The 22,534-nt window shown below is 57.3% G+C and overlaps 3 protein-coding genes and 37 non-coding genes across 40 annotated transcripts; all 40 read right to left on the bottom strand.

The window, feature by feature from the left end:
- Window positions 1-1,155: 1,155 nt before the first annotated feature.
- On the bottom strand, window positions 1,156-3,858 carry ABB37_00660 (hypothetical protein; the record flags this gene model as incomplete). Its single annotated transcript, XM_015796945.1, has 1 exon — window positions 1,156-3,858. The coding sequence occupies exon 1, from the start codon at window positions 3,118-3,120 to the stop codon at window positions 1,156-1,158; it is 1,965 nt and encodes a 654-aa protein (XP_015664953.1). The 5' UTR covers window positions 3,121-3,858.
- Window positions 3,859-5,372: 1,514 nt separating this feature from the next.
- ABB37_00659 (hypothetical protein) lies at window positions 5,373-8,379 on the bottom strand (the record flags this gene model as incomplete). The annotated part of the gene is made up of 1 exon (XM_015796944.1): window positions 5,373-8,379. The coding sequence occupies exon 1, from the start codon at window positions 7,806-7,808 to the stop codon at window positions 5,373-5,375; it is 2,436 nt and encodes an 811-aa protein (XP_015664952.1). The 5' UTR covers window positions 7,809-8,379.
- Window positions 8,380-9,422: 1,043 nt separating this feature from the next.
- On the bottom strand, window positions 9,423-12,149 carry ABB37_00658 (hypothetical protein; the record flags this gene model as incomplete). Its single annotated transcript, XM_015796943.1, has 1 exon — window positions 9,423-12,149. The coding sequence occupies one exon, from the start codon at window positions 12,147-12,149 to the stop codon at window positions 9,423-9,425; it is 2,727 nt and encodes a 908-aa protein (XP_015664951.1).
- A 907-nt stretch (window positions 12,150-13,056) lies between these two features.
- On the bottom strand, window positions 13,057-13,125 carry ABB37_01026. The gene has a single exon (XR_001548654.1). It is a non-coding gene; the product is annotated as a snoRNA (small nucleolar RNA).
- A 68-nt stretch (window positions 13,126-13,193) lies between these two features.
- On the bottom strand, window positions 13,194-13,261 carry ABB37_01025. The gene has a single exon (XR_001548653.1). It is a non-coding gene; the product is annotated as a snoRNA (small nucleolar RNA).
- Window positions 13,262-13,519: 258 nt separating this feature from the next.
- On the bottom strand, window positions 13,520-13,596 carry ABB37_01024. The gene has a single exon (XR_001548652.1). It is a non-coding gene; the product is annotated as a snoRNA (small nucleolar RNA).
- Window positions 13,597-13,687: 91 nt separating this feature from the next.
- ABB37_01023 lies at window positions 13,688-13,766 on the bottom strand. The gene has a single exon (XR_001548651.1). It is a non-coding gene; the product is annotated as a snoRNA (small nucleolar RNA).
- A 39-nt stretch (window positions 13,767-13,805) lies between these two features.
- ABB37_01022 lies at window positions 13,806-13,872 on the bottom strand. The gene has a single exon (XR_001548650.1). It is a non-coding gene; the product is annotated as a snoRNA (small nucleolar RNA).
- A 173-nt stretch (window positions 13,873-14,045) lies between these two features.
- On the bottom strand, window positions 14,046-14,117 carry ABB37_01021. Its single transcript, XR_001548649.1, has one exon. It is a non-coding gene; the product is annotated as a snoRNA (small nucleolar RNA).
- A 442-nt stretch (window positions 14,118-14,559) lies between these two features.
- On the bottom strand, window positions 14,560-14,628 carry ABB37_01020. Its single transcript, XR_001548648.1, has one exon. It is a non-coding gene; the product is annotated as a snoRNA (small nucleolar RNA).
- A 68-nt stretch (window positions 14,629-14,696) lies between these two features.
- ABB37_01019 lies at window positions 14,697-14,764 on the bottom strand. The gene has a single exon (XR_001548647.1). It is a non-coding gene; the product is annotated as a snoRNA (small nucleolar RNA).
- Window positions 14,765-15,022: 258 nt separating this feature from the next.
- Window positions 15,023-15,099, bottom strand: ABB37_01018. The gene has a single exon (XR_001548646.1). It is a non-coding gene; the product is annotated as a snoRNA (small nucleolar RNA).
- Window positions 15,100-15,190: 91 nt separating this feature from the next.
- ABB37_01017 lies at window positions 15,191-15,269 on the bottom strand. The gene has a single exon (XR_001548645.1). It is a non-coding gene; the product is annotated as a snoRNA (small nucleolar RNA).
- A 39-nt stretch (window positions 15,270-15,308) lies between these two features.
- Window positions 15,309-15,375, bottom strand: ABB37_01016. The gene has a single exon (XR_001548644.1). It is a non-coding gene; the product is annotated as a snoRNA (small nucleolar RNA).
- Window positions 15,376-15,548: 173 nt separating this feature from the next.
- On the bottom strand, window positions 15,549-15,620 carry ABB37_01015. Its single transcript, XR_001548643.1, has one exon. It is a non-coding gene; the product is annotated as a snoRNA (small nucleolar RNA).
- A 442-nt stretch (window positions 15,621-16,062) lies between these two features.
- On the bottom strand, window positions 16,063-16,131 carry ABB37_01014. The gene has a single exon (XR_001548642.1). It is a non-coding gene; the product is annotated as a snoRNA (small nucleolar RNA).
- Window positions 16,132-16,199: 68 nt separating this feature from the next.
- On the bottom strand, window positions 16,200-16,267 carry ABB37_01013. The gene has a single exon (XR_001548641.1). It is a non-coding gene; the product is annotated as a snoRNA (small nucleolar RNA).
- Window positions 16,268-16,525: 258 nt separating this feature from the next.
- On the bottom strand, window positions 16,526-16,602 carry ABB37_01012. Its single transcript, XR_001548640.1, has one exon. It is a non-coding gene; the product is annotated as a snoRNA (small nucleolar RNA).
- A 91-nt stretch (window positions 16,603-16,693) lies between these two features.
- Window positions 16,694-16,772, bottom strand: ABB37_01011. Its single transcript, XR_001548639.1, has one exon. It is a non-coding gene; the product is annotated as a snoRNA (small nucleolar RNA).
- Window positions 16,773-16,811: 39 nt separating this feature from the next.
- Window positions 16,812-16,878, bottom strand: ABB37_01010. The gene has a single exon (XR_001548638.1). It is a non-coding gene; the product is annotated as a snoRNA (small nucleolar RNA).
- A 173-nt stretch (window positions 16,879-17,051) lies between these two features.
- ABB37_01009 lies at window positions 17,052-17,123 on the bottom strand. The gene has a single exon (XR_001548637.1). It is a non-coding gene; the product is annotated as a snoRNA (small nucleolar RNA).
- Window positions 17,124-17,565: 442 nt separating this feature from the next.
- ABB37_01008 lies at window positions 17,566-17,634 on the bottom strand. Its single transcript, XR_001548636.1, has one exon. It is a non-coding gene; the product is annotated as a snoRNA (small nucleolar RNA).
- A 68-nt stretch (window positions 17,635-17,702) lies between these two features.
- Window positions 17,703-17,770, bottom strand: ABB37_01007. Its single transcript, XR_001548635.1, has one exon. It is a non-coding gene; the product is annotated as a snoRNA (small nucleolar RNA).
- A 258-nt stretch (window positions 17,771-18,028) lies between these two features.
- Window positions 18,029-18,105, bottom strand: ABB37_01006. The gene has a single exon (XR_001548634.1). It is a non-coding gene; the product is annotated as a snoRNA (small nucleolar RNA).
- Window positions 18,106-18,196: 91 nt separating this feature from the next.
- Window positions 18,197-18,275, bottom strand: ABB37_01005. The gene has a single exon (XR_001548633.1). It is a non-coding gene; the product is annotated as a snoRNA (small nucleolar RNA).
- A 39-nt stretch (window positions 18,276-18,314) lies between these two features.
- Window positions 18,315-18,381, bottom strand: ABB37_01004. Its single transcript, XR_001548632.1, has one exon. It is a non-coding gene; the product is annotated as a snoRNA (small nucleolar RNA).
- A 173-nt stretch (window positions 18,382-18,554) lies between these two features.
- ABB37_01003 lies at window positions 18,555-18,626 on the bottom strand. The gene has a single exon (XR_001548631.1). It is a non-coding gene; the product is annotated as a snoRNA (small nucleolar RNA).
- Window positions 18,627-19,068: 442 nt separating this feature from the next.
- ABB37_01002 lies at window positions 19,069-19,137 on the bottom strand. Its single transcript, XR_001548630.1, has one exon. It is a non-coding gene; the product is annotated as a snoRNA (small nucleolar RNA).
- Window positions 19,138-19,205: 68 nt separating this feature from the next.
- Window positions 19,206-19,273, bottom strand: ABB37_01001. The gene has a single exon (XR_001548629.1). It is a non-coding gene; the product is annotated as a snoRNA (small nucleolar RNA).
- Window positions 19,274-19,531: 258 nt separating this feature from the next.
- Window positions 19,532-19,608, bottom strand: ABB37_01000. Its single transcript, XR_001548628.1, has one exon. It is a non-coding gene; the product is annotated as a snoRNA (small nucleolar RNA).
- Window positions 19,609-19,699: 91 nt separating this feature from the next.
- ABB37_00999 lies at window positions 19,700-19,778 on the bottom strand. The gene has a single exon (XR_001548627.1). It is a non-coding gene; the product is annotated as a snoRNA (small nucleolar RNA).
- Window positions 19,779-19,817: 39 nt separating this feature from the next.
- ABB37_00998 lies at window positions 19,818-19,884 on the bottom strand. The gene has a single exon (XR_001548626.1). It is a non-coding gene; the product is annotated as a snoRNA (small nucleolar RNA).
- A 173-nt stretch (window positions 19,885-20,057) lies between these two features.
- Window positions 20,058-20,129, bottom strand: ABB37_00997. Its single transcript, XR_001548625.1, has one exon. It is a non-coding gene; the product is annotated as a snoRNA (small nucleolar RNA).
- A 442-nt stretch (window positions 20,130-20,571) lies between these two features.
- ABB37_00996 lies at window positions 20,572-20,640 on the bottom strand. Its single transcript, XR_001548624.1, has one exon. It is a non-coding gene; the product is annotated as a snoRNA (small nucleolar RNA).
- Window positions 20,641-20,708: 68 nt separating this feature from the next.
- On the bottom strand, window positions 20,709-20,776 carry ABB37_00995. The gene has a single exon (XR_001548623.1). It is a non-coding gene; the product is annotated as a snoRNA (small nucleolar RNA).
- Window positions 20,777-21,034: 258 nt separating this feature from the next.
- Window positions 21,035-21,111, bottom strand: ABB37_00994. Its single transcript, XR_001548622.1, has one exon. It is a non-coding gene; the product is annotated as a snoRNA (small nucleolar RNA).
- A 91-nt stretch (window positions 21,112-21,202) lies between these two features.
- Window positions 21,203-21,281, bottom strand: ABB37_00993. The gene has a single exon (XR_001548621.1). It is a non-coding gene; the product is annotated as a snoRNA (small nucleolar RNA).
- A 39-nt stretch (window positions 21,282-21,320) lies between these two features.
- Window positions 21,321-21,387, bottom strand: ABB37_00992. Its single transcript, XR_001548620.1, has one exon. It is a non-coding gene; the product is annotated as a snoRNA (small nucleolar RNA).
- Window positions 21,388-21,560: 173 nt separating this feature from the next.
- On the bottom strand, window positions 21,561-21,632 carry ABB37_00991. The gene has a single exon (XR_001548619.1). It is a non-coding gene; the product is annotated as a snoRNA (small nucleolar RNA).
- Window positions 21,633-22,074: 442 nt separating this feature from the next.
- Window positions 22,075-22,143, bottom strand: ABB37_00990. Its single transcript, XR_001548618.1, has one exon. It is a non-coding gene; the product is annotated as a snoRNA (small nucleolar RNA).
- Between the last annotated feature and the right edge of the window lie 391 nt (window positions 22,144-22,534).

The raw sequence follows: 22,534 nt of genomic DNA, 5'->3' as shown, positions 1-22,534 counted from the left end.
ATATCTCTGGAAAACGGTATATAGCTTGATATATACAAATATATATAAAAGAAGATAAAAATGTTGAGGACTCACACGAGCAGACGTTACTACTCCGTTGCTTTGCAAAACACTGCAATCATTATATATTTTTGTCGCTGTGTTTTGGTTTCTTTGCGCGCTTGTCTCGTTGTAACCCTTTTATACCACAGGATTTGAACACACATGCACAACCAATTGCGCATACCACTGGCTCCCCGTGTCCCTCAAGGGACGACCAGGTCCCACTTATTCACTCCACACACCCTCCAAAAAAAAAAAGGGGGCTAAGAGAAGAAGCATTGCTGCGTATTCCAATGTCCTGGGGAGGTCACACCAATTCGCAGGCGCAAATGTGTTGGGAAGACCAGGAAACGCCCACGAAAACACACACGTGAGAGGAATAAGAATAATAAAAACCCAAAAGCAAAACTGCTTCTTCTTTTTGAAGTTAAAGGAAAACAGAGAAGCAGGAGAAAGTGAAACGAGGAACAAAACGGGAGTCAATTTTTCCGCGCCGCGCCCACAGGGGAGAAAGGAAGAGAAGGCCGCAGTGGGTCGAAGGATGAGAAAGAAAAAAAAAGAAAAAAGGAAACAAGAAAATGCCAACGGCGGCAACAAAAGAAGAGCACATTGCGATGCGCCGTTTGCGAGAGGAAACACAAACACAAACAACAACAGCGCTGATGAGGAATACACACACAACAGCGGTTCTCCGTACACAAAATTAAAAGGGAAGAAAGAAAGGGGATAATGGTTGGGAATAGAAGATGAAAAATACCATTGCGATTTGTAAAGGAAAGAAAGTTTCAAAGGCTCTAAGAAAAAGAAAAAAGGGTCGCCTTTTCGGTTAAATCGCATGTGTTCCTTGAGGAAAAGAACGAAAAAAGGAGAACGTGGAAGAGAGACAACCCACACACATATATAAGGAGCCATCAATAATGAGAATCAGAAAAGTTGAATTATTCACCTGCACCATTACGAAGAAAGATCAAAGCCAGAACGTGTAGGTTGCAGGTGACAAAGCTATCTTCCATACATGAACACACACATCGAAGAAGACCCGCCACGCAGCAGCTCGTAAAAGGAAGAAAAACGAGAAAAAAACTGACGATTCCGAGGCGCTTCCTCTTCTTTCTACACCTTCTCAAATTCAGTGTTACGTCGGCGCAGCTCTCGCTTGGTTTGCGGGGCACGCTTGCGGTGTTTGTCGTGCACTTCGCTGTCGTCCTCGGCCCCCTCCGGCGTCTTGGCGCTCGGACTCCTGTCGTGAGACGCGCACCTCGCAGCCCTTGACGCTGGAGTGGACGACCGCCTTCCGGCTACGTTAGCGGATGTGCTCGGAACCGGACCGTCACGTCCTGATGTGCCGTTCGTCTGCGGCTTTCGATGGATGCTGCCGGCCCGTACGAAAGAGGTCCTCGCACGCAGGGCGGTGGCGTCGTTCACCACCATCATATTGGGCGGCCGAGCAGAGGCCACACGGCCCCCGCTCACTGTTGGACCTTGAGACGCGTTCAAACCGGCGACAGATGGCAAGGTGGCACCGAAGTCGAAGGTGGCGTGCGAGTCGAAGGCGCCACGAAGGACGGAGTAGCCGGTCGACGACATCAAACTGCTGTTGACGGTGTGGGTGCTCCGCCGCGCCGTGGACGGCTCCTGCTCACTCACCGGAACCTCGACGTCCTTGTGGGAGGCCTCGCCCCCCACGTGCCCATCACCAGCGCCGTTATTGACCTTGTCCTTGCCACTATAGTTGGTGTTGTTGCTCTTGTGCGTGTTTGTGGACATCAGCGGTAGCGTCGGCAAGTCTATCTGCTTCGCTGGTTCGTTGACGGGTCTTGGTCTGGTGGAGCACCTCGAGAGTTCTCGTGACACCGCGGTGGCTCTGCCTGACGACGCCGTAGCGTTCACCCGTGTCTTCGTAGCGCTGCTGCCGGTAGAGGGTACGGATGCGGTTGTGCCTTCTGCCTGCGACACCGTGCGAGAGCGCGAGGCCGGTTGTGGTGCAAGTGCTGTGGCAGTAGCAGCCCCGCTGCCAGCGGCTGCCAACAACGACGGCTTCACTGGTGCTACCCGTCGTGCTGCGTCGAGCTGCCGTGCCGTCGCTAAAGCAGGGAGGTCCTGCTTCACCGCGAGTGGTGCAGCGACTTCGGTGGAGTACGACTTGCGAGGGGAGAGAACGCTCTGACGATGCCCTGGCGCTGAAGTGGCAGCAGCAACGGGGACCACGTCGCGAAGAGAGGTCGGGATGTGCTGTCCGGCCGGCGCTGAAAACGGCAGCGCGGATTTCGAGGGGCTCGAGTCCGTTGGGGAGTTGATGCCGCTGGTGCTCTCGCAATCGCTGTCCAGCGACGGCGAGGACGACTTCTTGTTGTTGACATGCCTCCACGCGTGTGTGACAGGCGTCTGTGCGGGCTTGATGGTTGCTGAGGTGGTGGTGGTGGTCGCCGTTGTCGGCGATGGTGGAGGGGGAAGAGTGGCAGCAGCCTCCGTCGGTACCACCGTGGCCGCCAACGCACGGGGCGGCTCGTCCACGTCGTTCATCGAAGGCGAGAGGCGATTCGGTGTGCCGTTGATCGACTTCGACATTGTCGCACTGGGCAGAGTGACGTGACGTGGGTTAGTGCGGAGCTGCCCAAGCGTGCGTGTGGGCGGTGGGCGCTGTCGATTACTGCTGTTGCTGCTGCTCGCCTGGGTACTGCTGTCGCTGCAGTCGTTTGTTCCATTACTCGCGGCCTTTAACGCGGGACCACGCTCCGGTGCGGCGTCGCGCATCACGCGCGCAGAACTAACGGCGGCAGTGATGGTGGTGTTGTTCGGTGCCTTGTGCGCCGGCTTGCTAAGGTCGATTTCGAGGTTCAGCGGAGACGGCCCACCGAGGCTCTCCGTGGCGAGGTCGTCGTCGATGGCTTGGCACTCGAACGTATGGATGTCCACGGTGACTTTCGGGCTCGCGGAGTTCCGTGCGCTTTTCTTCGGTGGGACACGGCCGCGGTGGCGCACCATAGCAGCCGGCAGCTCGCGTTTTTTGCCGTCCAGAAACTCGGGTACATCCTCCACGATCTCCTCTCCTTGCCACTCTGGGAAAGCGCTTGTCATACTGGAAAATGGAGTGAATACACTAACGTGTCTCTGGTCAGCTCTTAAAGAGGAGGGGAGGGGGAAAGAATACAAGTCTGCTGTACGCTCAGCAGCACCAACACTCGCCGAGTACGTGCAAACAGTGACGTGAGAGCGCTGTGTGTGTGTGTGTGTGTGTGTGAGTGTGTGTATGAATAACCCTGTTTTTGTTGTGGGCCCCTCTAAATTGCTCTTTTCAAGAACGCTATTTTCCCCTTTGTTTTTGAGTCCGGAAAAAAAAGAAAGAAAAAAAAGAATGTGCGCTTATGGTCAATGAAGTCAGTTGAAAATATCACAAAAGCAGTGAATGGAGATGTTGTACACACTTCAATTCAAAGAAACAGAAAGGAAAAAAAAGAGTTTCTCTGTTCGCACTTTATCGAAGGTAGGATTTATGGAGCGTTTGAAGCAGCCTCCCATGTAGGGGTGGCAACAACACGAGGAATGCGTACGTACTCCACGCAAAATAGCAGTCGTTGAGAGTACGCGGCTTTCGACTTCGTTGACACGAATCCAACCCGAGCAGAAACGCCCTGCCGTGAAAATGCTGCTGTTTCCTGTCGCGAAAGAAAAACGGCTGCTGAGTGCGTAGTGCAAAGTTGACGTGAGGATCTACTGTGCACAAGTCAACAATAATAACAATAAACACACACACACGCAAACACGCCAATAGTAAGGGGTACGTACTGTTTAGTGCGCAGTACTCTTCTTAACTCTTCGCCGTTATCATTGTGAATAATAATACCAGAAAGAGACGGTAGAGTGTGCAAAAAGGTGATAGATTGAAGTCAGAGGAAACACAAGAAGAGTACGAAAATGGTCCTTCTTAATGAAACACCTTATCATCGAAAGCAGAGGCGCGCAGGACGGGCGAATACGTATGACGTTCATGCGAGGAGCTCCCCGTTTCCGCACGAAGCAGCCGAAAAAGAATAATAATGGTAATACGGAGAAAAAAAAACATCTGCTGAGGCGTAGAGAACAAAAATCACTTGCGTTACGCTCGGGACTGCATCAACGCTAGTTGAACACCCTTCAGGTTCTGAGAATGTGGGTACTATCTCCTTCCTCGTACTTTTCTTTCGTTGTTGTTTCTTCGACCAACGTGTGGTCGAGGTCGAAGTGAGGTAAGAGTGAAAGCAGCGGCCGAATATCACCACTGCAAGCGAGTGCAAACGATTGAAAAAGGGGGCTTTTGTATGTCTTCGCAGATTTCTTTCCTTCTCCCAATCTTCCCAGTAGCACCAAACATCGCACGTAACTTGCCGAAGAGGTCAGGTAAACACGACGGAGACGAAAAGAAGAAAGAAAAAATAATAATGAGTTGTAACTTGACAGCGCATCATCTTGCGCAGCAGTTTGAGAAGGCAGAAAACGGGAAACAAACAAAAAAACAAGATATGTGGTCGTGTAAACGCGCGAGAGAAACACACGTGCCAGGATGAATGAGAAACGAACCGCACGCATATGGATGTTCGCAACAAAGCAATCGAATGGCTTTCATTTGCACATTTAATTCGAGTAGAATGAATAACGAAAAATTGTCCAAATCATGAAACAAAAGCAGGCTGGAGAAGAAAACACACATAGCAGCAGTAATAAAGATGCACCGGAGCTGTTTCAAACACCTAGTCAGTGCATTTTTTTAAATTTTCTTTCGTCTGAAGACTAGAAAAGAGAAAAAAGAAATAGTACATGCGGAAACTCCCAGGAGAGTACTCAACTATATATATTTGTGTGCAAAACAACAACAACGATAACGATGAACGGGCGCACCCTAACCCGCCGACAGGGTGGAACGGATGAAAGCTTTAAAACGGGGGAAAAGCACTGCGCTGATAAAGAGAGAGTATATAAAAACGGTGGTGAAGAAAACATAACGAATGAAAACCGAATGGCTTCCGAGAACACTTCGAACACTCTACGAGAAGGTCGAACGCAGTTCCAGAAAAAGAAATAATAACAATAATGCTCGCAAGGCAGTAACCTGCCACAAACTATCCTTTCCCATACACATGATTCAAATAAGGAAGGAAGGAAATCAAAAGGAAATAAAACCAATGATAGCGACAGCAGCCTGGCAGAATCTTTATAATGAAAGCCCACAAAAACCTGAACCTACGCAGGGCGTCCGCGATTTCTTCCACCGTAAAAGCAAGGAACGATGCTTTCCTTTCGATGGATACCACAACATTCGGCACGCGTTCCAACTCGCAGGCAAGGCCTTCTGCTCACCTCTTCGCGTGAATGGTCTTGCTACTCTCAGGATAATAAACACGCGTGGCGTCCAGCATTAACGGCTCCATCAGGTCCTCGCTGCCGTCCGAGTCGGTGCCGGCGTCAGACGGCTCGGGCAGAATAAACCGCGCCGACTGCGGCGAGCACTCTGGCGTATGCGGACTCTCCCCTGTCGTGGGCGGCCCGGCGCTCCAGAAACGATTATGCGGCACCGCGGAGGAGGACGCGTCTTTCCTCCCCAGCGACGAGGGGGCTGATGGGGTCTTGGACGCAGGGGGAAAGAACGCCGAGTCCGCGCCGTCACCTTCGCTGCTTTTGCGATGGCTGCCATCTCCCGTCACGTCACTGCTGCCCGCGAGGAGAGAACCGTTTATCTTGACGTGCAAGTCGCCGGCCCGTCGCGCAAAGTTCGGGATGGATGTCTCTTCCTCCGAGGGGAGAAGGTAGTACTGCCGTCGGACGGAATCGCTCATGCTGCCCCCCTCGACGTCCAGCAATGAGCGGCGGCGCTGCGCCTTTTTGATCTTATTCAAAAAATCCGCATTAATGGCGTTCAAGTCCATCGGGACACCGTCTTGCCGCGCGTCAGCCGAGCCTCGACTCGGACTACCGGTATCGTTTCTATCGCTGGCACTCGTCTGCACGAGGTTGGGGGCGCTGGCCGTGCGCACCGCCACAGGCGTCGGTACCACTGCCCTCCGCTTCGGCGCGGGAGGCGGTGCAGACGAGCGATGAAACGCTGCCGTTTCCGGTCGAGACACCTGCGTAACGGTGGTCCGTGTAGCAGTCGCGAGGCGACTGCTGGGTGCGTTGTCGGCCATCAAGCGCAGCGTGACCGACGGTGAGGCGGCAGGCGTGGAGGACGAGAACGACGCCGACGAAGATGAACGTGACAACACGCTTACAGCACTGGGGGCTGCAGACGCCAGGAAGGCGCTCAACACCGTCCCTTTCGGACTTGCAGGGACCTGCCAATTTCCTCGCCCATTCACACCCGTACCGCTGGTCGTCGGTGGCACCCGCAGACCAAAGCTGCGACCGGCCGGGGACGGACTTGGTGACGGCGCCTCCTTTGTGCTGTTACTGCTCTTGCTGTCGCTCGTCTTTCCGCGCAGGCCGAGCAGCGGCGGGGAAGGCACTCCTGCCCGTGCAGCCACCCCCGTTGTGGTTCGTGAGCCGGCTGCAGTTGTAGTGGTGGCGGAGGGGCGACGCACACGCGCAGGTGACGAGTTGCGTCGCCGCACCACCATTTGCTGCGAGACGTTGCTGCTGTTGAGGTTGTCGCCGCTGCTGCCCTGCCCATTCAGCATCGGTAGCGCCGGGACCGACGTCTGCGAAGAAAGCGAGCTCGCCGCGCCAACGCCGCGAGAAATGGGTGAGGGTGGCAGCCCGTTGCCTTCAATCGCGGACAGCTTCGCAGGGGATAAAGGGGCTATGAAGTCCGGCAAGTCCGACGTTCGGCGTCGCCCCCGGGTAAAGGAAGCACGACAACCTGCATCTGCTTGACTGCGAATGTCTCTATTGCCGGCATTACACAAGTCGAGTCGATCGGTCCAGTGTTTTTTTCGCCCCTGGTCGACGGCGCCAGCACAAGATGGGGACTTGGTGATGTGGAAGCTGGCGGGGGTATGCGGCGGCCGCACTTGGGGCGAAGGATGCACAGGCTGCGGCGCACCACCACCGGCAGAGTCGAGAGGCCAGCAGGCCGGGGAGCGTGAGTCCGTGATCGCTGCTTTCTTCGGTGCGCACATGTTGAAGGCAGAAGCAGGGGGAGACACAGGCAGCGCGGAATGCGCGACCTTCGACGTGTCTGCAGGTGTCGTGGACGTCACGGCTCCGCTACAGGCGCCAGGCTGCAGACTGCGGCAGTTCGTGCCGCTGCGGGGCGACGTGCCGGGCTCCGATGCGGGAGGGGCTGGGACGCGCGTTGCCCTCGTGAGGGGCGGAGGGGTGGAGAGAGGAGAAGGCGAGGCGCTCGCGGCTGGGTTGGTGCTTTTCGGTCCGTGGACGTGGCCATTGCGATCTCCATTACCGACGTGGCGTCGCACTGCGCTCCCCGCTGAATGGTTGTCGGATACAAAGCGATTTGACAGCGGAGGACGTCCGCTTCCACCGCCAGCGCTCTTTGCGCCAGAAGCCGAGCCTGCGTTGGGGGACGGCTGCGGTGGTCGTTCTCGCGGGGACTGAACGGCAACGGGAGCCACGTGGTCGTTGTCCTCCACAATGCCACGTCCGAGGTACGCCATCGAGTCGATGCGGCAAAACTGAGGTTGAAATGCGGCTTTGCTCACGTTCGTGTCTCGCTGCGCGCGACGCCGCTCAAGGTTCTCCGGATTGAACGGACTTGCAGCGAGGAACTCATCACCGCCCGTGCTGTCCGCCAGCGAATGGAAGCTCTCCGCTAATGATGAGCGTCCCGAACGGATCATTTTTTATTATTATCTCTTCTTCCTTTACAGTTGACGGAGATGCACGTATATGGGTGAAAACAATGACGACGTTGGTAATAATAATAATAATAATGGAAGCTCAACAACGGGACAGCAAACACACCAAGAAATAGACACAAAACTGGAAACCACCTCCACCGGAAAAGAAGCAAAAGCAGCTTTTGAAAACAAAGTGCTGGAAGTCAGTAACAACAACAATAACGAAAAGACATTAAAGAAAGAGCAGGCAAGAACGAAAAAGAATGGAATTGTTGACTAGCAAAAGAATGCAGACGTGCGTAAGAAGAAGTAATAAAAAAGAAAGTGCTGGAGAGGAATAACACATCAAAAATACTAAAACGAAGAACAACGAAGGGCAACGCAATATATATATATAAAGATGCATGTGTGTGAAAGAAGTATGTATGACAAAGAGGATGTGAAAGAGCGCAACACAAATGTATTTACTGCTCTTCTTTACGCAGTGAGTGCCTTAAAAGTGAAGGGGCAAACTATTCAAATAGTGGTGTACGAGCAGCTCTTTCTCTCTCTCTGCTTTACCGCGTGCTCTTGATCACAGCACACAACGGAAGAATATATATATATATATATATCCGTGTGAATGCGGAACAACGACGATGAAAGAAGACAAAGATCGAACAGAGAGAGAAGAAAAAGGGAAAGGTGAAGAGAAGCACAGAGAAGAACGCAGTTTTGAGTTTTGTCACCGACACACCGGCGCGGAAGCGAGGTAAGCTCCCTGTGTCCTTCTCCCATTCCGCTTTTCTTCATAACGCACAGGACGGCTATCACGATACACGTGTTTTTTGTTTCCCTCCTTGTGGTATGAGATGACACCAGTGTAAACCAGCACTTTTTCGACCTTTTTTTCCTCTCGCAAAACAACGTTTTAGGGTCATTTGAGTTTCATACATGTTGCTGATATGTGCTGCACTTGAGCGACGAGCAATAAATGATAGAAACGATTTGACCGTAAACTTCTAAAAGGAGAAAAAAAAAGAATGCTGCCAACGAGCCGGTGGACGAAAAAAAAAAACACAAAAAAGCAAAAAAGTGAGGCAATGAAAATAAATCATTCCATTCTTTTCGTAAACTATCAAAAAAAGGGTGGAGGAAGAGGACGGCTACGCGGTATTCGGGAAAGACCACCTAAACGGTACATTTCTAAGAGCATCGATATAAGGGGCAAAGCGAAGAGGGGGGAAGAAAACCAAAAGAAAAACAGCACCACGAGTTCGAGGTCTACGTAACACTGCATGTCGCGCACGGATTCAACGTACGGAACACACACGCGCATACATCAAGAGAAAAAAAAAAGCAAAGAAGAACGGGAAAATGAAGATGACAGCGATAAAAATGATTGACCGTCCGGAGAGCGTTGATCTTTGAATTGCAGTTCGATGGAGAAGAAAGGCGCGACCTTCAGATCGCCATTGGCATCATCATCGCTTTCTGCGGATAGGTACGCAATTTTCCTCACGGTGTTGCCGAAACCGATGGACGCCTCGACTTTCTATCGCCCCCGAGCCCTGCTGGAAGGGTCCCATCTTCGCGTGCATGAAGACACCACGCACCCAACGCGGCCAAACTCCTTCAAGCACTCGTCTCATCATCGTGATCATGGATAACCATCACCAGATTGCGTAGACAGTGAACGTTCATCAACGACTTCACCACCTCACAGAAGGACGGCGTTTTCTTGGCCTTTATGAAAACCCGCTTCTCAACAGTGTTGACAGCAAACGAGAGGCTGCGGTCGCTCACCTGCAGTTCACTGAGGAAGTCGTTGCGCAGCTGTACCTGCTGAACAGCGAGCGTGTCGTCCACCAGCCGTACACGGTTTTTCCACAGCTGCAGAGCGCGTGTATAAGGACACGACGAGGTCTGCTGGGTCATGACACTCGACGAGCTCAGCATCGCGTCGGTTGGGAAGGAAAGATCCAACTGCAGGCGGGGTACGGATGCAATACCTGCATCTCCCTTCTTCTTCAGCACGCACTGCACAAAGAAGGAGCTGCTACCAATAGAGAGAAAAAGAGAGGTCAACGCAGCCTTCGACAACCCCCCGTTGGGGCCTGCCATACAGAACCTGTGATACGCTTCAGCAACGGCGTCGCCAACGGCAGACGCCAGGGCCATCTCCACGAGATAAACCTCTCCCCCAGGAGCAGGAGCCGTGCTGTTGACCGCGTCGCTCTTCGGCCGCAGAGAGGTCAGGTAGACCCAGCGACACTCGCGCGAAACCGTCAACGCCGTGCCGGCAACGTCGCGGTGAAAATTGCCGGTCTGCGGTGCGGCATCCGCGGCAGCCCCAGCAGGCGACGAGCGAAGCGGCGGACCACGAAAAAATTCGGTGAAGTTGTCCTGTGTGAAAAACAACGTCATCTTCTTTGCAGAGGCGAGCGGTGCCGCGCCCAGCCCCGCAGTCTCATCGGCGGCCTCTTCCACGGCAACAGCAGCGGCTGCGTCACCGTCTTCTGCTCCGTCGACATCGTCTTCCACTGCGTCGTGCAGCGGCGTCTCATCGCCGTCGGCCGCGGCTGTCACTGGCGAAGCGGCGTCTGTCTTGTCAGCCACAGAAAACACAAGTTTGATCGGCACGGACGTGGACCTCGCTGGGAAATTCACGGGGCGCCGCGGTGCCTTCCCTTGCTTTGACGATGGCGGCGGACAAGAAGGATTCCACGCCCTGTCCAACGCCCCGAACAGACGATCCTTCTGGTTGGACGCTTTGCCTAAATCGGCGATGTTCAACTTTGCCTCCAACACGAAGAGCACCTGCCGGGACTGCGCATCGTAGACAACCCCGTCCAGTTCGCCATCAGTGCGTGGCATCCACAGAAGCCCGGCGTCGTCCCAGTCATAGTGCACGTTGCGCACCAGTCGATACTGCGGTGGGGCGACGTTTGGTGCCGCTGTCGCCGGCCTCGTCCAGACGGGCATGTCAGCCAACCCAGCCACCGCGTCCGCCGCGTCGGGGCTGTCGCTGGTGCTGTCCTCCTTCGCAGACATCGAGGTGGGAGGGATGCGCAGGCACGCCAGCACCCACGCCTGTGCCATCGCCTCCTCGCAGCCCGTCACCGCGCAACAGTGCGGAACAAGCACCTGCAGCACCACGTCGCGCAGCTCCGCCTCAAACATCTTCTCCTCAAAGAGGACACCGTTCAGTCGCTTTGTGGTGCCATCGATCACGTCCGCCTCGTGTGCGAGGAGGTCTGCTTCCTCCAAGCCGTACAGCTGCAGCAGGTAGTTCATCGCGTTCAGATCGGGGGCCAGAAGGCTGAACTGATCCACTATGTGAATAAAACTTGTCAGGGCACCCTCGACCATAGCTCTGCCACCGCCCGATGTGACCACCTGCAGCAACACGGCGGGCGGAGGGGTAAGTTTAGGTAAAGGGCTGCCTCTCTTTCTTTTGTCTTCGCGACGTAAGCTTGCGCAGGACACGTAAATAGTTTGTTGCAAACGACGACACAAGCAGTCCAAAGCGCTGCCTCGCGTCGCGGACGCGTGTGTCGCCGCGCACAGCCGAATGCGCCCACCGACGTCGGTCAAGTACTCCACCATCGTCGCCATTGGTGTTGCCTGCAGCTCTTCGACAGCGCCGACGATGTCGAGAGACGTCTGAGACCAATTCTTCACCAGAAGGGCCGCATACTCCGCATCACGGAGAGCCAGCTGCGCCGCACATACCGTGCGGATGCAACCGGTCAGCCCCGTAAACACCGTCATCAGCGCTCTCGCAAAAGGGGTGTTCTTGTCTTTGGCCATGTTATTCCGCTGTTGCAGCAGCTGCATAGCACCGTAGTAGCGCTGTGAGGCGATGAGCTGAAACGCCTCCGCCACTTTCTGCACCGTGTCCCCGCCACACCGTCCCTCCATCGCTGCTCGGCCACGGGCGTACACGCTTTGCGGGGAGTAGAAGGGCAGATTTCGCGAGAAGAGCTGCGCATCGTGCGCAAACACTACAAAGCGAAGCTCGCGCAGCAGCAGCATCACCATTTTGAGGTACCTGCCGTAGGTGGGTCGCGTGATGGTGTGCGCGATGCGTCGCGCGTATTTCAGCACCCGCACCGTTTCCTGTCGTCCCATCTCCGGTGAGAAAAACGGTGAGTTGCTGCAGCTTGCAAACTCGACAGTGGAAACGTTGGTGAGGAGACGTTGCAGCGCAAGCCGCTCCGCCTGCGCGTCGACGGCTTTCAGCGGAATGCAGTCGCTTTCATTCGGCGACGTGCGCTCCAGATCGGCCTTGTACCTTTCAAGGAGACTCGACAGCGTCGACACCGGGAGTTCATGCAGCGCCACAATTCCGGCGGGCATTAGGAAGAATCGAAAGGCTAAAAAGAGTGGGGGAAATGAAAACGGTACCGACAAAAACACTCTAAAAAGGAGTGATTGCAGCAGAAACGTTAAAGAAACGCGTACATCCGCATACTGAATACGAAAGAAAAGGTAAGGTTAGGGAGAGGAAAACGAGACGGCGAGAAGGAAAGCTAAGGCTGAACAGCTCATCATTCGGAAACAACTCCCGCCAACGTATGTAAGTAACGCCGCGCATGCTTCAACAGACTATCAGCCCGCACCTCGACAGCAGCCAACAGGTTTATCAGAACCATCCAAACTCAACGAAACAGCAGTGAACATTTCCACTGGTGTCACAAAAAGACACCAGATCAAACACGCGATGGTTGACAGCTGCAACTTCAACACTTTCCTTCAACATTAGAAGGAAACGATTCGATCACAAGCAATGAACCCGGGAACCCGGATGCGCGTAACACTCGCGTTAAAAAAGCAATTAAAGAGACAGTCCTCTTTCGTTTGTCGCTCCACGGAAAACAGAAATCAAGAAACAGAAGCAGAAACCACTGCACTCCCTCCCACCAGCTGCACGCCCTTTCCTGCACACAGCCCGTGGAAGCGCTACCGCACCGTCCACTCAAACTGCCGCATCCGGGGTACGAACAACAACAAACAGTTGAATCAACGCCACATCCAACGCACCCATACCCAGACAGACCACACACATGCTCGCTACCTCAGTCGCAGGACGCGCCGGCTGGAAATATTTGGCACGTCCCTTGTTGGTGGAACACTTGACTTCAATCCATGGTCGGGATGTGTTGTGTCATAAGACCGTCGTAAGTGGGTTTCTCATCAGTGGTAGAGCGCACACACACACACAAGCAGCAGCAGCAGCAGCAGCAGCGCCGTTCGCAGCGCGCAGCTCTTGGCCCACGTGAGTGTGCAGACAGGGCCACGAGGGGTGGGCCGAGACACAACTCCAATGTGGGCCGCGTACGGTACGGGGAAAGCGAAGCAGCGGCGGCGCGGACGCCAGCCAGCAGGCGAGGAGGAGGCGCAATCAGTGCAGGTCTGTGTTTGGGTGTCCTCAAGGGGGGTCTGATGGTCAAACAGTTATGCATCACGCGCGCAACGTCCTCGGCTCGCCTGCTCGCTCGCTCGGCGCGCCTCTCTCTCTCCCTCCCTCGGTCCTCCGCCCAGCGTCGGGCCACACGCACACGCAGACACACAAAGCACACGGCAGCGCCACACGCACCCTCAGCCCCGAAAGGTGATTAGTAAACTCAGTGATCATCAAGACATCCAGTCAGCAAAGGTTTGGACCATGAGAATCGCTGTGCATCACGCAGGCACGGCAGCGGCAACGGCGGCGGCGGCAGCGCGCACGTCAGAAGTCAAACAGATCAAGAAGCATTCTCAGCAGCAGGGCTCAGCTGAAACACGGATTCGACAGTTTCATCACCCGCACGCGCGCCGCACAAACAACTACACACGCACCCACACACACACACAGCAGCAGCAGCAGCAGCCGACACAGGCACCGGCAGCGCACGTCAGACGGGGAAAGAAGAATTCCAACACGATGTTATCGATCACCAGCAGGTCAGAGACTCCAGTCGGTTGATGTCATCATGTACGCTTGCACGGCACGCAGCGGCGGCACAGTCGCGATCTCGAGGCGCACCAAGATGGCACACGGCACAAGGGTGTGAAAGCCGCGCCAAGGCTAAAGCCGCTTGACCAGCACCCGGCACTGCACCACAACGAGTGCGGAGGGGCGGGAGAGGGGAGAGGGGAAAAGAAGAGGGGAAAGGATACACAGCGGGGGGAGGGGCGTGGCGCAGCACGCGGACGCTCACGCCGCCACAGCCACCGCGGCCACACACACACGTGCCACACGCTCGCCGTCCGCGTCAGTTGCCCTGAAGAGTTTCGGATCATGGTTTCACATGTCAGTAGCGGAGCAGGGTCAGTCTCATCACGACGGCGGCAGCGCGGCAACGCGGCGGACAACACACACACACGCACACGGAAAACATCGAAGAGAACGGCACGCAGCACAGCACACACACTCGCACGCATCTTGGCCCAGAAAACGACCGGCCGCGAAGACTGAAAGTATATATACTCCGCGTGGTAGCTGGTGGGACGTCCGCGGAACAGCACCCACCGAAAGGAAGCACGCGTAGGGACACGCACGCACCGCACAAAGACAAAACACACACACGCTCGCTACCTCAGTCGCAGGACGCGCCGGCTGGAAACATTTGGCACGTCCCTTGTTGGTGGAACACTTGACTTCAATCCATGGTCGGGATGTGTTGTGTCATAAGACCGTCGTAAGTGGGTTTCTCATCAGTGGTAGAGCGCACACACACACACAAGCAGCAGCAGCAGCAGCAGCAGCGCCGTTCGCAGCGCGCAGCTCTTGGCCCACGTGAGTGTGCAGACAGGGCCACGAGGGGTGGGCCGAGACACAACTCCAATGTGGGCCGCGTACGGTACGGGGAAAGCGAAGCAGCGGCGGCGCGGACGCCAGCCAGCAGGCGAGGAGGAGGCGCAATCAGTGCAGGTCTGTGTTTGGGTGTCCTCAAGGGGGGTCTGATGGTCAAACAGTTATGCATCACGCGCGCAACGTCCTCGGCTCGCCTGCTCGCTCGCTCGGCGCGCCTCTCTCTCTCCCTCCCTCGGTCCTCCGCCCAGCGTCGGGCCACACGCACACGCAGACACACAAAGCACACGGCAGCGCCACACGCACCCTCAGCCCCGAAAGGTGATTAGTAAACTCAGTGATCATCAAGACATCCAGTCAGCAAAGGTTTGGACCATGAGAATCGCTGTGCATCACGCAGGCACGGCAGCGGCAACGGCGGCGGCGGCAGCGCGCACGTCAGAAGTCAAACAGATCAAGAAGCATTCTCAGCAGCAGGGCTCAGCTGAAACACGGATTCGACAGTTTCATCACCCGCACGCGCGCCGCACAAACAACTACACACGCACCCACACACACACACAGCAGCAGCAGCAGCAGCCGACACAGGCACCGGCAGCGCACGTCAGACGGGGAAAGAAGAATTCCAACACGATGTTATCGATCACCAGCAGGTCAGAGACTCCAGTCGGTTGATGTCATCATGTACGCTTGCACGGCACGCAGCGGCGGCACAGTCGCGATCTCGAGGCGCACCAAGATGGCACACGGCACAAGGGTGTGAAAGCCGCGCCAAGGCTAAAGCCGCTTGACCAGCACCCGGCACTGCACCACAACGAGTGCGGAGGGGCGGGAGAGGGGAGAGGGGAAAAGAAGAGGGGAAAGGATACACAGCGGGGGGAGGGGCGTGGCGCAGCACGCGGACGCTCACGCCGCCACAGCCACCGCGGCCACACACACACGTGCCACACGCTCGCCGTCCGCGTCAGTTGCCCTGAAGAGTTTCGGATCATGGTTTCACATGTCAGTAGCGGAGCAGGGTCAGTCTCATCACGACGGCGGCAGCGCGGCAACGCGGCGGACAACACACACACACGCACACGGAAAACATCGAAGAGAACGGCACGCAGCACAGCACACACACTCGCACGCATCTTGGCCCAGAAAACGACCGGCCGCGAAGACTGAAAGTATATATACTCCGCGTGGTAGCTGGTGGGACGTCCGCGGAACAGCACCCACCGAAAGGAAGCACGCGTAGGGACACGCACGCACCGCACAAAGACAAAACACACACACGCTCGCTACCTCAGTCGCAGGACGCGCCGGCTGGAAACATTTGGCACGTCCCTTGTTGGTGGAACACTTGACTTCAATCCATGGTCGGGATGTGTTGTGTCATAAGACCGTCGTAAGTGGGTTTCTCATCAGTGGTAGAGCGCACACACACACACAAGCAGCAGCAGCAGCAGCAGCAGCGCCGTTCGCAGCGCGCAGCTCTTGGCCCACGTGAGTGTGCAGACAGGGCCACGAGGGGTGGGCCGAGACACAACTCCAATGTGGGCCGCGTACGGTACGGGGAAAGCGAAGCAGCGGCGGCGCGGACGCCAGCCAGCAGGCGAGGAGGAGGCGCAATCAGTGCAGGTCTGTGTTTGGGTGTCCTCAAGGGGGGTCTGATGGTCAAACAGTTATGCATCACGCGCGCAACGTCCTCGGCTCGCCTGCTCGCTCGCTCGGCGCGCCTCTCTCTCTCCCTCCCTCGGTCCTCCGCCCAGCGTCGGGCCACACGCACACGCAGACACACAAAGCACACGGCAGCGCCACACGCACCCTCAGCCCCGAAAGGTGATTAGTAAACTCAGTGATCATCAAGACATCCAGTCAGCAAAGGTTTGGACCATGAGAATCGCTGTGCATCACGCAGGCACGGCAGCGGCAACGGCGGCGGCGGCAGCGCGCACGTCAGAAGTCAAACAGATCAAGAAGCATTCTCAGCAGCAGGGCTCAGCTGAAACACGGATTCGACAGTTTCATCACCCGCACGCGCGCCGCACAAACAACTACACACGCACCCACACACACACACAGCAGCAGCAGCAGCAGCCGACACAGGCACCGGCAGCGCACGTCAGACGGGGAAAGAAGAATTCCAACACGATGTTATCGATCACCAGCAGGTCAGAGACTCCAGTCGGTTGATGTCATCATGTACGCTTGCACGGCACGCAGCGGCGGCACAGTCGCGATCTCGAGGCGCACCAAGATGGCACACGGCACAAGGGTGTGAAAGCCGCGCCAAGGCTAAAGCCGCTTGACCAGCACCCGGCACTGCACCACAACGAGTGCGGAGGGGCGGGAGAGGGGAGAGGGGAAAAGAAGAGGGGAAAGGATACACAGCGGGGGGAGGGGCGTGGCGCAGCACGCGGACGCTCACGCCGCCACAGCCACCGCGGCCACACACACACGTGCCACACGCTCGCCGTCCGCGTCAGTTGCCCTGAAGAGTTTCGGATCATGGTTTCACATGTCAGTAGCGGAGCAGGGTCAGTCTCATCACGACGGCGGCAGCGCGGCAACGCGGCGGACAACACACACACACGCACACGGAAAACATCGAAGAGAACGGCACGCAGCACAGCACACACACTCGCACGCATCTTGGCCCAGAAAACGACCGGCCGCGAAGACTGAAAGTATATATACTCCGCGTGGTAGCTGGTGGGACGTCCGCGGAACAGCACCCACCGAAAGGAAGCACGCGTAGGGACACGCACGCACCGCACAAAGACAAAACACACACACGCTCGCTACCTCAGTCGCAGGACGCGCCGGCTGGAAACATTTGGCACGTCCCTTGTTGGTGGAACACTTGACTTCAATCCATGGTCGGGATGTGTTGTGTCATAAGACCGTCGTAAGTGGGTTTCTCATCAGTGGTAGAGCGCACACACACACACAAGCAGCAGCAGCAGCAGCAGCAGCGCCGTTCGCAGCGCGCAGCTCTTGGCCCACGTGAGTGTGCAGACAGGGCCACGAGGGGTGGGCCGAGACACAACTCCAATGTGGGCCGCGTACGGTACGGGGAAAGCGAAGCAGCGGCGGCGCGGACGCCAGCCAGCAGGCGAGGAGGAGGCGCAATCAGTGCAGGTCTGTGTTTGGGTGTCCTCAAGGGGGGTCTGATGGTCAAACAGTTATGCATCACGCGCGCAACGTCCTCGGCTCGCCTGCTCGCTCGCTCGGCGCGCCTCTCTCTCTCCCTCCCTCGGTCCTCCGCCCAGCGTCGGGCCACACGCACACGCAGACACACAAAGCACACGGCAGCGCCACACGCACCCTCAGCCCCGAAAGGTGATTAGTAAACTCAGTGATCATCAAGACATCCAGTCAGCAAAGGTTTGGACCATGAGAATCGCTGTGCATCACGCAGGCACGGCAGCGGCAACGGCGGCGGCGGCAGCGCGCACGTCAGAAGTCAAACAGATCAAGAAGCATTCTCAGCAGCAGGGCTCAGCTGAAACACGGATTCGACAGTTTCATCACCCGCACGCGCGCCGCACAAACAACTACACACGCACCCACACACACACACAGCAGCAGCAGCAGCAGCCGACACAGGCACCGGCAGCGCACGTCAGACGGGGAAAGAAGAATTCCAACACGATGTTATCGATCACCAGCAGGTCAGAGACTCCAGTCGGTTGATGTCATCATGTACGCTTGCACGGCACGCAGCGGCGGCACAGTCGCGATCTCGAGGCGCACCAAGATGGCACACGGCACAAGGGTGTGAAAGCCGCGCCAAGGCTAAAGCCGCTTGACCAGCACCCGGCACTGCACCACAACGAGTGCGGAGGGGCGGGAGAGGGGAGAGGGGAAAAGAAGAGGGGAAAGGATACACAGCGGGGGGAGGGGCGTGGCGCAGCACGCGGACGCTCACGCCGCCACAGCCACCGCGGCCACACACACACGTGCCACACGCTCGCCGTCCGCGTCAGTTGCCCTGAAGAGTTTCGGATCATGGTTTCACATGTCAGTAGCGGAGCAGGGTCAGTCTCATCACGACGGCGGCAGCGCGGCAACGCGGCGGACAACACACACACACGCACACGGAAAACATCGAAGAGAACGGCACGCAGCACAGCACACACACTCGCACGCATCTTGGCCCAGAAAACGACCGGCCGCGAAGACTGAAAGTATATATACTCCGCGTGGTAGCTGGTGGGACGTCCGCGGAACAGCACCCACCGAAAGGAAGCACGCGTAGGGACACGCACGCACCGCACAAAGACAAAACACACACACGCTCGCTACCTCAGTCGCAGGACGCGCCGGCTGGAAACATTTGGCACGTCCCTTGTTGGTGGAACACTTGACTTCAATCCATGGTCGGGATGTGTTGTGTCATAAGACCGTCGTAAGTGGGTTTCTCATCAGTGGTAGAGCGCACACACACACACAAGCAGCAGCAGCAGCAGCAGCAGCGCCGTTCGCAGCGCGCAGCTCTTGGCCCACGTGAGTGTGCAGACAGGGCCACGAGGGGTGGGCCGAGACACAACTCCAATGTGGGCCGCGTACGGTACGGGGAAAGCGAAGCAGCGGCGGCGCGGACGCCAGCCAGCAGGCGAGGAGGAGGCGCAATCAGTGCAGGTCTGTGTTTGGGTGTCCTCAAGGGGGGTCTGATGGTCAAACAGTTATGCATCACGCGCGCAACGTCCTCGGCTCGCCTGCTCGCTCGCTCGGCGCGCCTCTCTCTCTCCCTCCCTCGGTCCTCCGCCCAGCGTCGGGCCACACGCACACGCAGACACACAAAGCACACGGCAGCGCCACACGCACCCTCAGCCCCGAAAGGTGATTAGTAAACTCAGTGATCATCAAGACATCCAGTCAGCAAAGGTTTGGACCATGAGAATCGCTGTGCATCACGCAGGCACGGCAGCGGCAACGGCGGCGGCGGCAGCGCGCACGTCAGAAGTCAAACAGATCAAGAAGCATTCTCAGCAGCAGGGCTCAGCTGAAACACGGATTCGACAGTTTCATCACCCGCACGCGCGCCGCACAAACAACTACACACGCACCCACACACACACACAGCAGCAGCAGCAGCAGCCGACACAGGCACCGGCAGCGCACGTCAGACGGGGAAAGAAGAATTCCAACACGATGTTATCGATCACCAGCAGGTCAGAGACTCCAGTCGGTTGATGTCATCATGTACGCTTGCACGGCACGCAGCGGCGGCACAGTCGCGATCTCGAGGCGCACCAAGATGGCACACGGCACAAGGGTGTGAAAGCCGCGCCAAGGCTAAAGCCGCTTGACCAGCACCCGGCACTGCACCACAACGAGTGCGGAGGGGCGGGAGAGGGGAGAGGGGAAAAGAAGAGGGGAAAGGATACACAGCGGGGGGAGGGGCGTGGCGCAGCACGCGGACGCTCACGCCGCCACAGCCACCGCGGCCACACACACACGTGCCACACGCTCGCCGTCCGCGTCAGTTGCCCTGAAGAGTTTCGGATCATGGTTTCACATGTCAGTAGCGGAGCAGGGTCAGTCTCATCACGACGGCGGCAGCGCGGCAACGCGGCGGACAACACACACACACGCACACGGAAAACATCGAAGAGAACGGCACGCAGCACAGCACACACACTCGCACGCATCTTGGCCCAGAAAACGACCGGCCGCGAAGACTGAAAGTATATATACTCCGCGTGGTAGCTGGTGGGACGTCCGCGGAACAGCACCCACCGAAAGGAAGCACGCGTAGGGACACGCACGCACCGCACAAAGACAAAACACACACACGCTCGCTACCTCAGTCGCAGGACGCGCCGGCTGGAAACATTTGGCACGTCCCTTGTTGGTGGAACACTTGACTTCAATCCATGGTCGGGATGTGTTGTGTCATAAGACCGTCGTAAGTGGGTTTCTCATCAGTGGTAGAGCGCACACACACACACAAGCAGCAGCAGCAGCAGCAGCAGCGCCGTTCGCAGCGCGCAGCTCTTGGCCCACGTGAGTGTGCAGACAGGGCCACGAGGGGTGGGCCGAGACACAACTCCAATGTGGGCCGCGTACGGTACGGGGAAAGCGAAGCAGCGGCGGCGCGGACGCCAGCCAGCAGGCGAGGAGGAGGCGCAATCAGTGCAGGTCTGTGTTTGGGTGTCCTCAAGGGGGGTCTGATGGTCAAACAGTTATGCATCACGCGCGCAACGTCCTCGGCTCGCCTGCTCGCTCGCTCGGCGCGCCTCTCTCTCTCCCTCCCTCGGTCCTCCGCCCAGCGTCGGGCCACACGCACACGCAGACACACAAAGCACACGGCAGCGCCACACGCACCCTCAGCCCCGAAAGGTGATTAGTAAACTCAGTGATCATCAAGACATCCAGTCAGCAAAGGTTTGGACCATGAGAATCGCTGTGCATCACGCAGGCACGGCAGCGGCAACGGCGGCGGCGGCAGCGCGCACGTCAGAAGTCAAACAGATCAAGAAGCATTCTCAGCAGCAGGGCTCAGCTGAAACACGGATTCGACAGTTTCATCACCCGCACGCGCGCCGCACAAACAACTACACACGCACCCACACACACACACAGCAGCAGCAGCAGCAGCCGACACAGGCACCGGCAGCGCACGTCAGACGGGGAAAGAAGAATTCCAACACGATGTTATCGATCACCAGCAGGTCAGAGACTCCAGTCGGTTGATGTCATCATGTACGCTTGCACGGCACGCAGCGGCGGCACAGTCGCGATCTCGAGGCGCACCAAGATGGCACACGGCACAAGGGTGTGAAAGCCGCGCCAAGGCTAAAGCCGCTTGACCAGCACCCGGCACTGCACCACAACGAGTGCGGAGGGGCGGGAGAGGGGAGAGGGGAAAAGAAGAGGGGAAAGGATACACAGCGGGGGGAGGGGCGTGGCGCAGCACGCGGACGCTCACGCCGCCACAGCCACCGCGGCCACACACACACGTGCCACACGCTCGCCGTCCGCGTCAGTTGCCCTGAAGAGTTTCGGATCATGGTTTCACATGTCAGTAGCGGAGCAGGGTCAGTCTCATCACGACGGCGGCAGCGCGGCAACGCGGCGGACAACACACACACACGCACACGGAAAACATCGAAGAGAACGGCACGCAGCACAGCACACACACTCGCACGCATCTTGGCCCAGAAAACGACCGGCCGCGAAGACTGAAAGTATATATACTCCGCGTGGTAGCTGGTGGGACGTCCGCGGAACAGCACCCACCGAAAGGAAGCACGCGTAGGGACACGCACGCACCGCACAAAGACAAAACACACACACGCTCGCTACCTCAGTCGCAGGACGCGCCGGCTGGAAACATTTGGCACGTCCCTTGTTGGTGGAACACTTGACTTCAATCCATGGTCGGGATGTGTTGTGTCATAAGACCGTCGTAAGTGGGTTTCTCATCAGTGGTAGAGCGCACACACACACACAAGCAGCAGCAGCAGCAGCAGCAGCGCCGTTCGCAGCGCGCAGCTCTTGGCCCACGTGAGTGTGCAGACAGGGCCACGAGGGGTGGGCCGAGACACAACTCCAATGTGGGCCGCGTACGGTACGGGGAAAGCGAAGCAGCGGCGGCGCGGACGCCAGCCAGCAGGCGAGGAGGAGGCGCAATCAGTGCAGGTCTGTGTTTGGGTGTCCTCAAGGGGGGTCTGATGGTCAAACAGTTATGCATCACGCGCGCAACGTCCTCGGCTCGCCTGCTCGCTCGCTCGGCGCGCCTCTCTCTCTCCCTCCCTCGGTCCTCCGCCCAGCGTCGGGCCACACGCACACGCAGACACACAAAGCACACGGCAGCGCCACACGCACCCTCAGCCCCGAAAGGTGATTAGTAAACTCAGTGATCATCAAGACATCCAGTCAGCAAAGGTTTGGACCATGAGAATCGCTGTGCATCACGCAGGCACGGCAGCGGCAACGGCGGCGGCGGCAGCGC

This window comes from Leptomonas pyrrhocoris (assembly GCF_001293395.1).
Source record: "Leptomonas pyrrhocoris isolate H10 chromosome Unknown, whole genome shotgun sequence".
NCBI classification, from domain to species: Eukaryota; Euglenozoa; class Kinetoplastea; order Trypanosomatida; family Trypanosomatidae; genus Leptomonas; species Leptomonas pyrrhocoris.
Note: the sequence above shows the minus strand (reverse complement) of the source record. Positions and strands in the feature narration are given on the sequence as shown.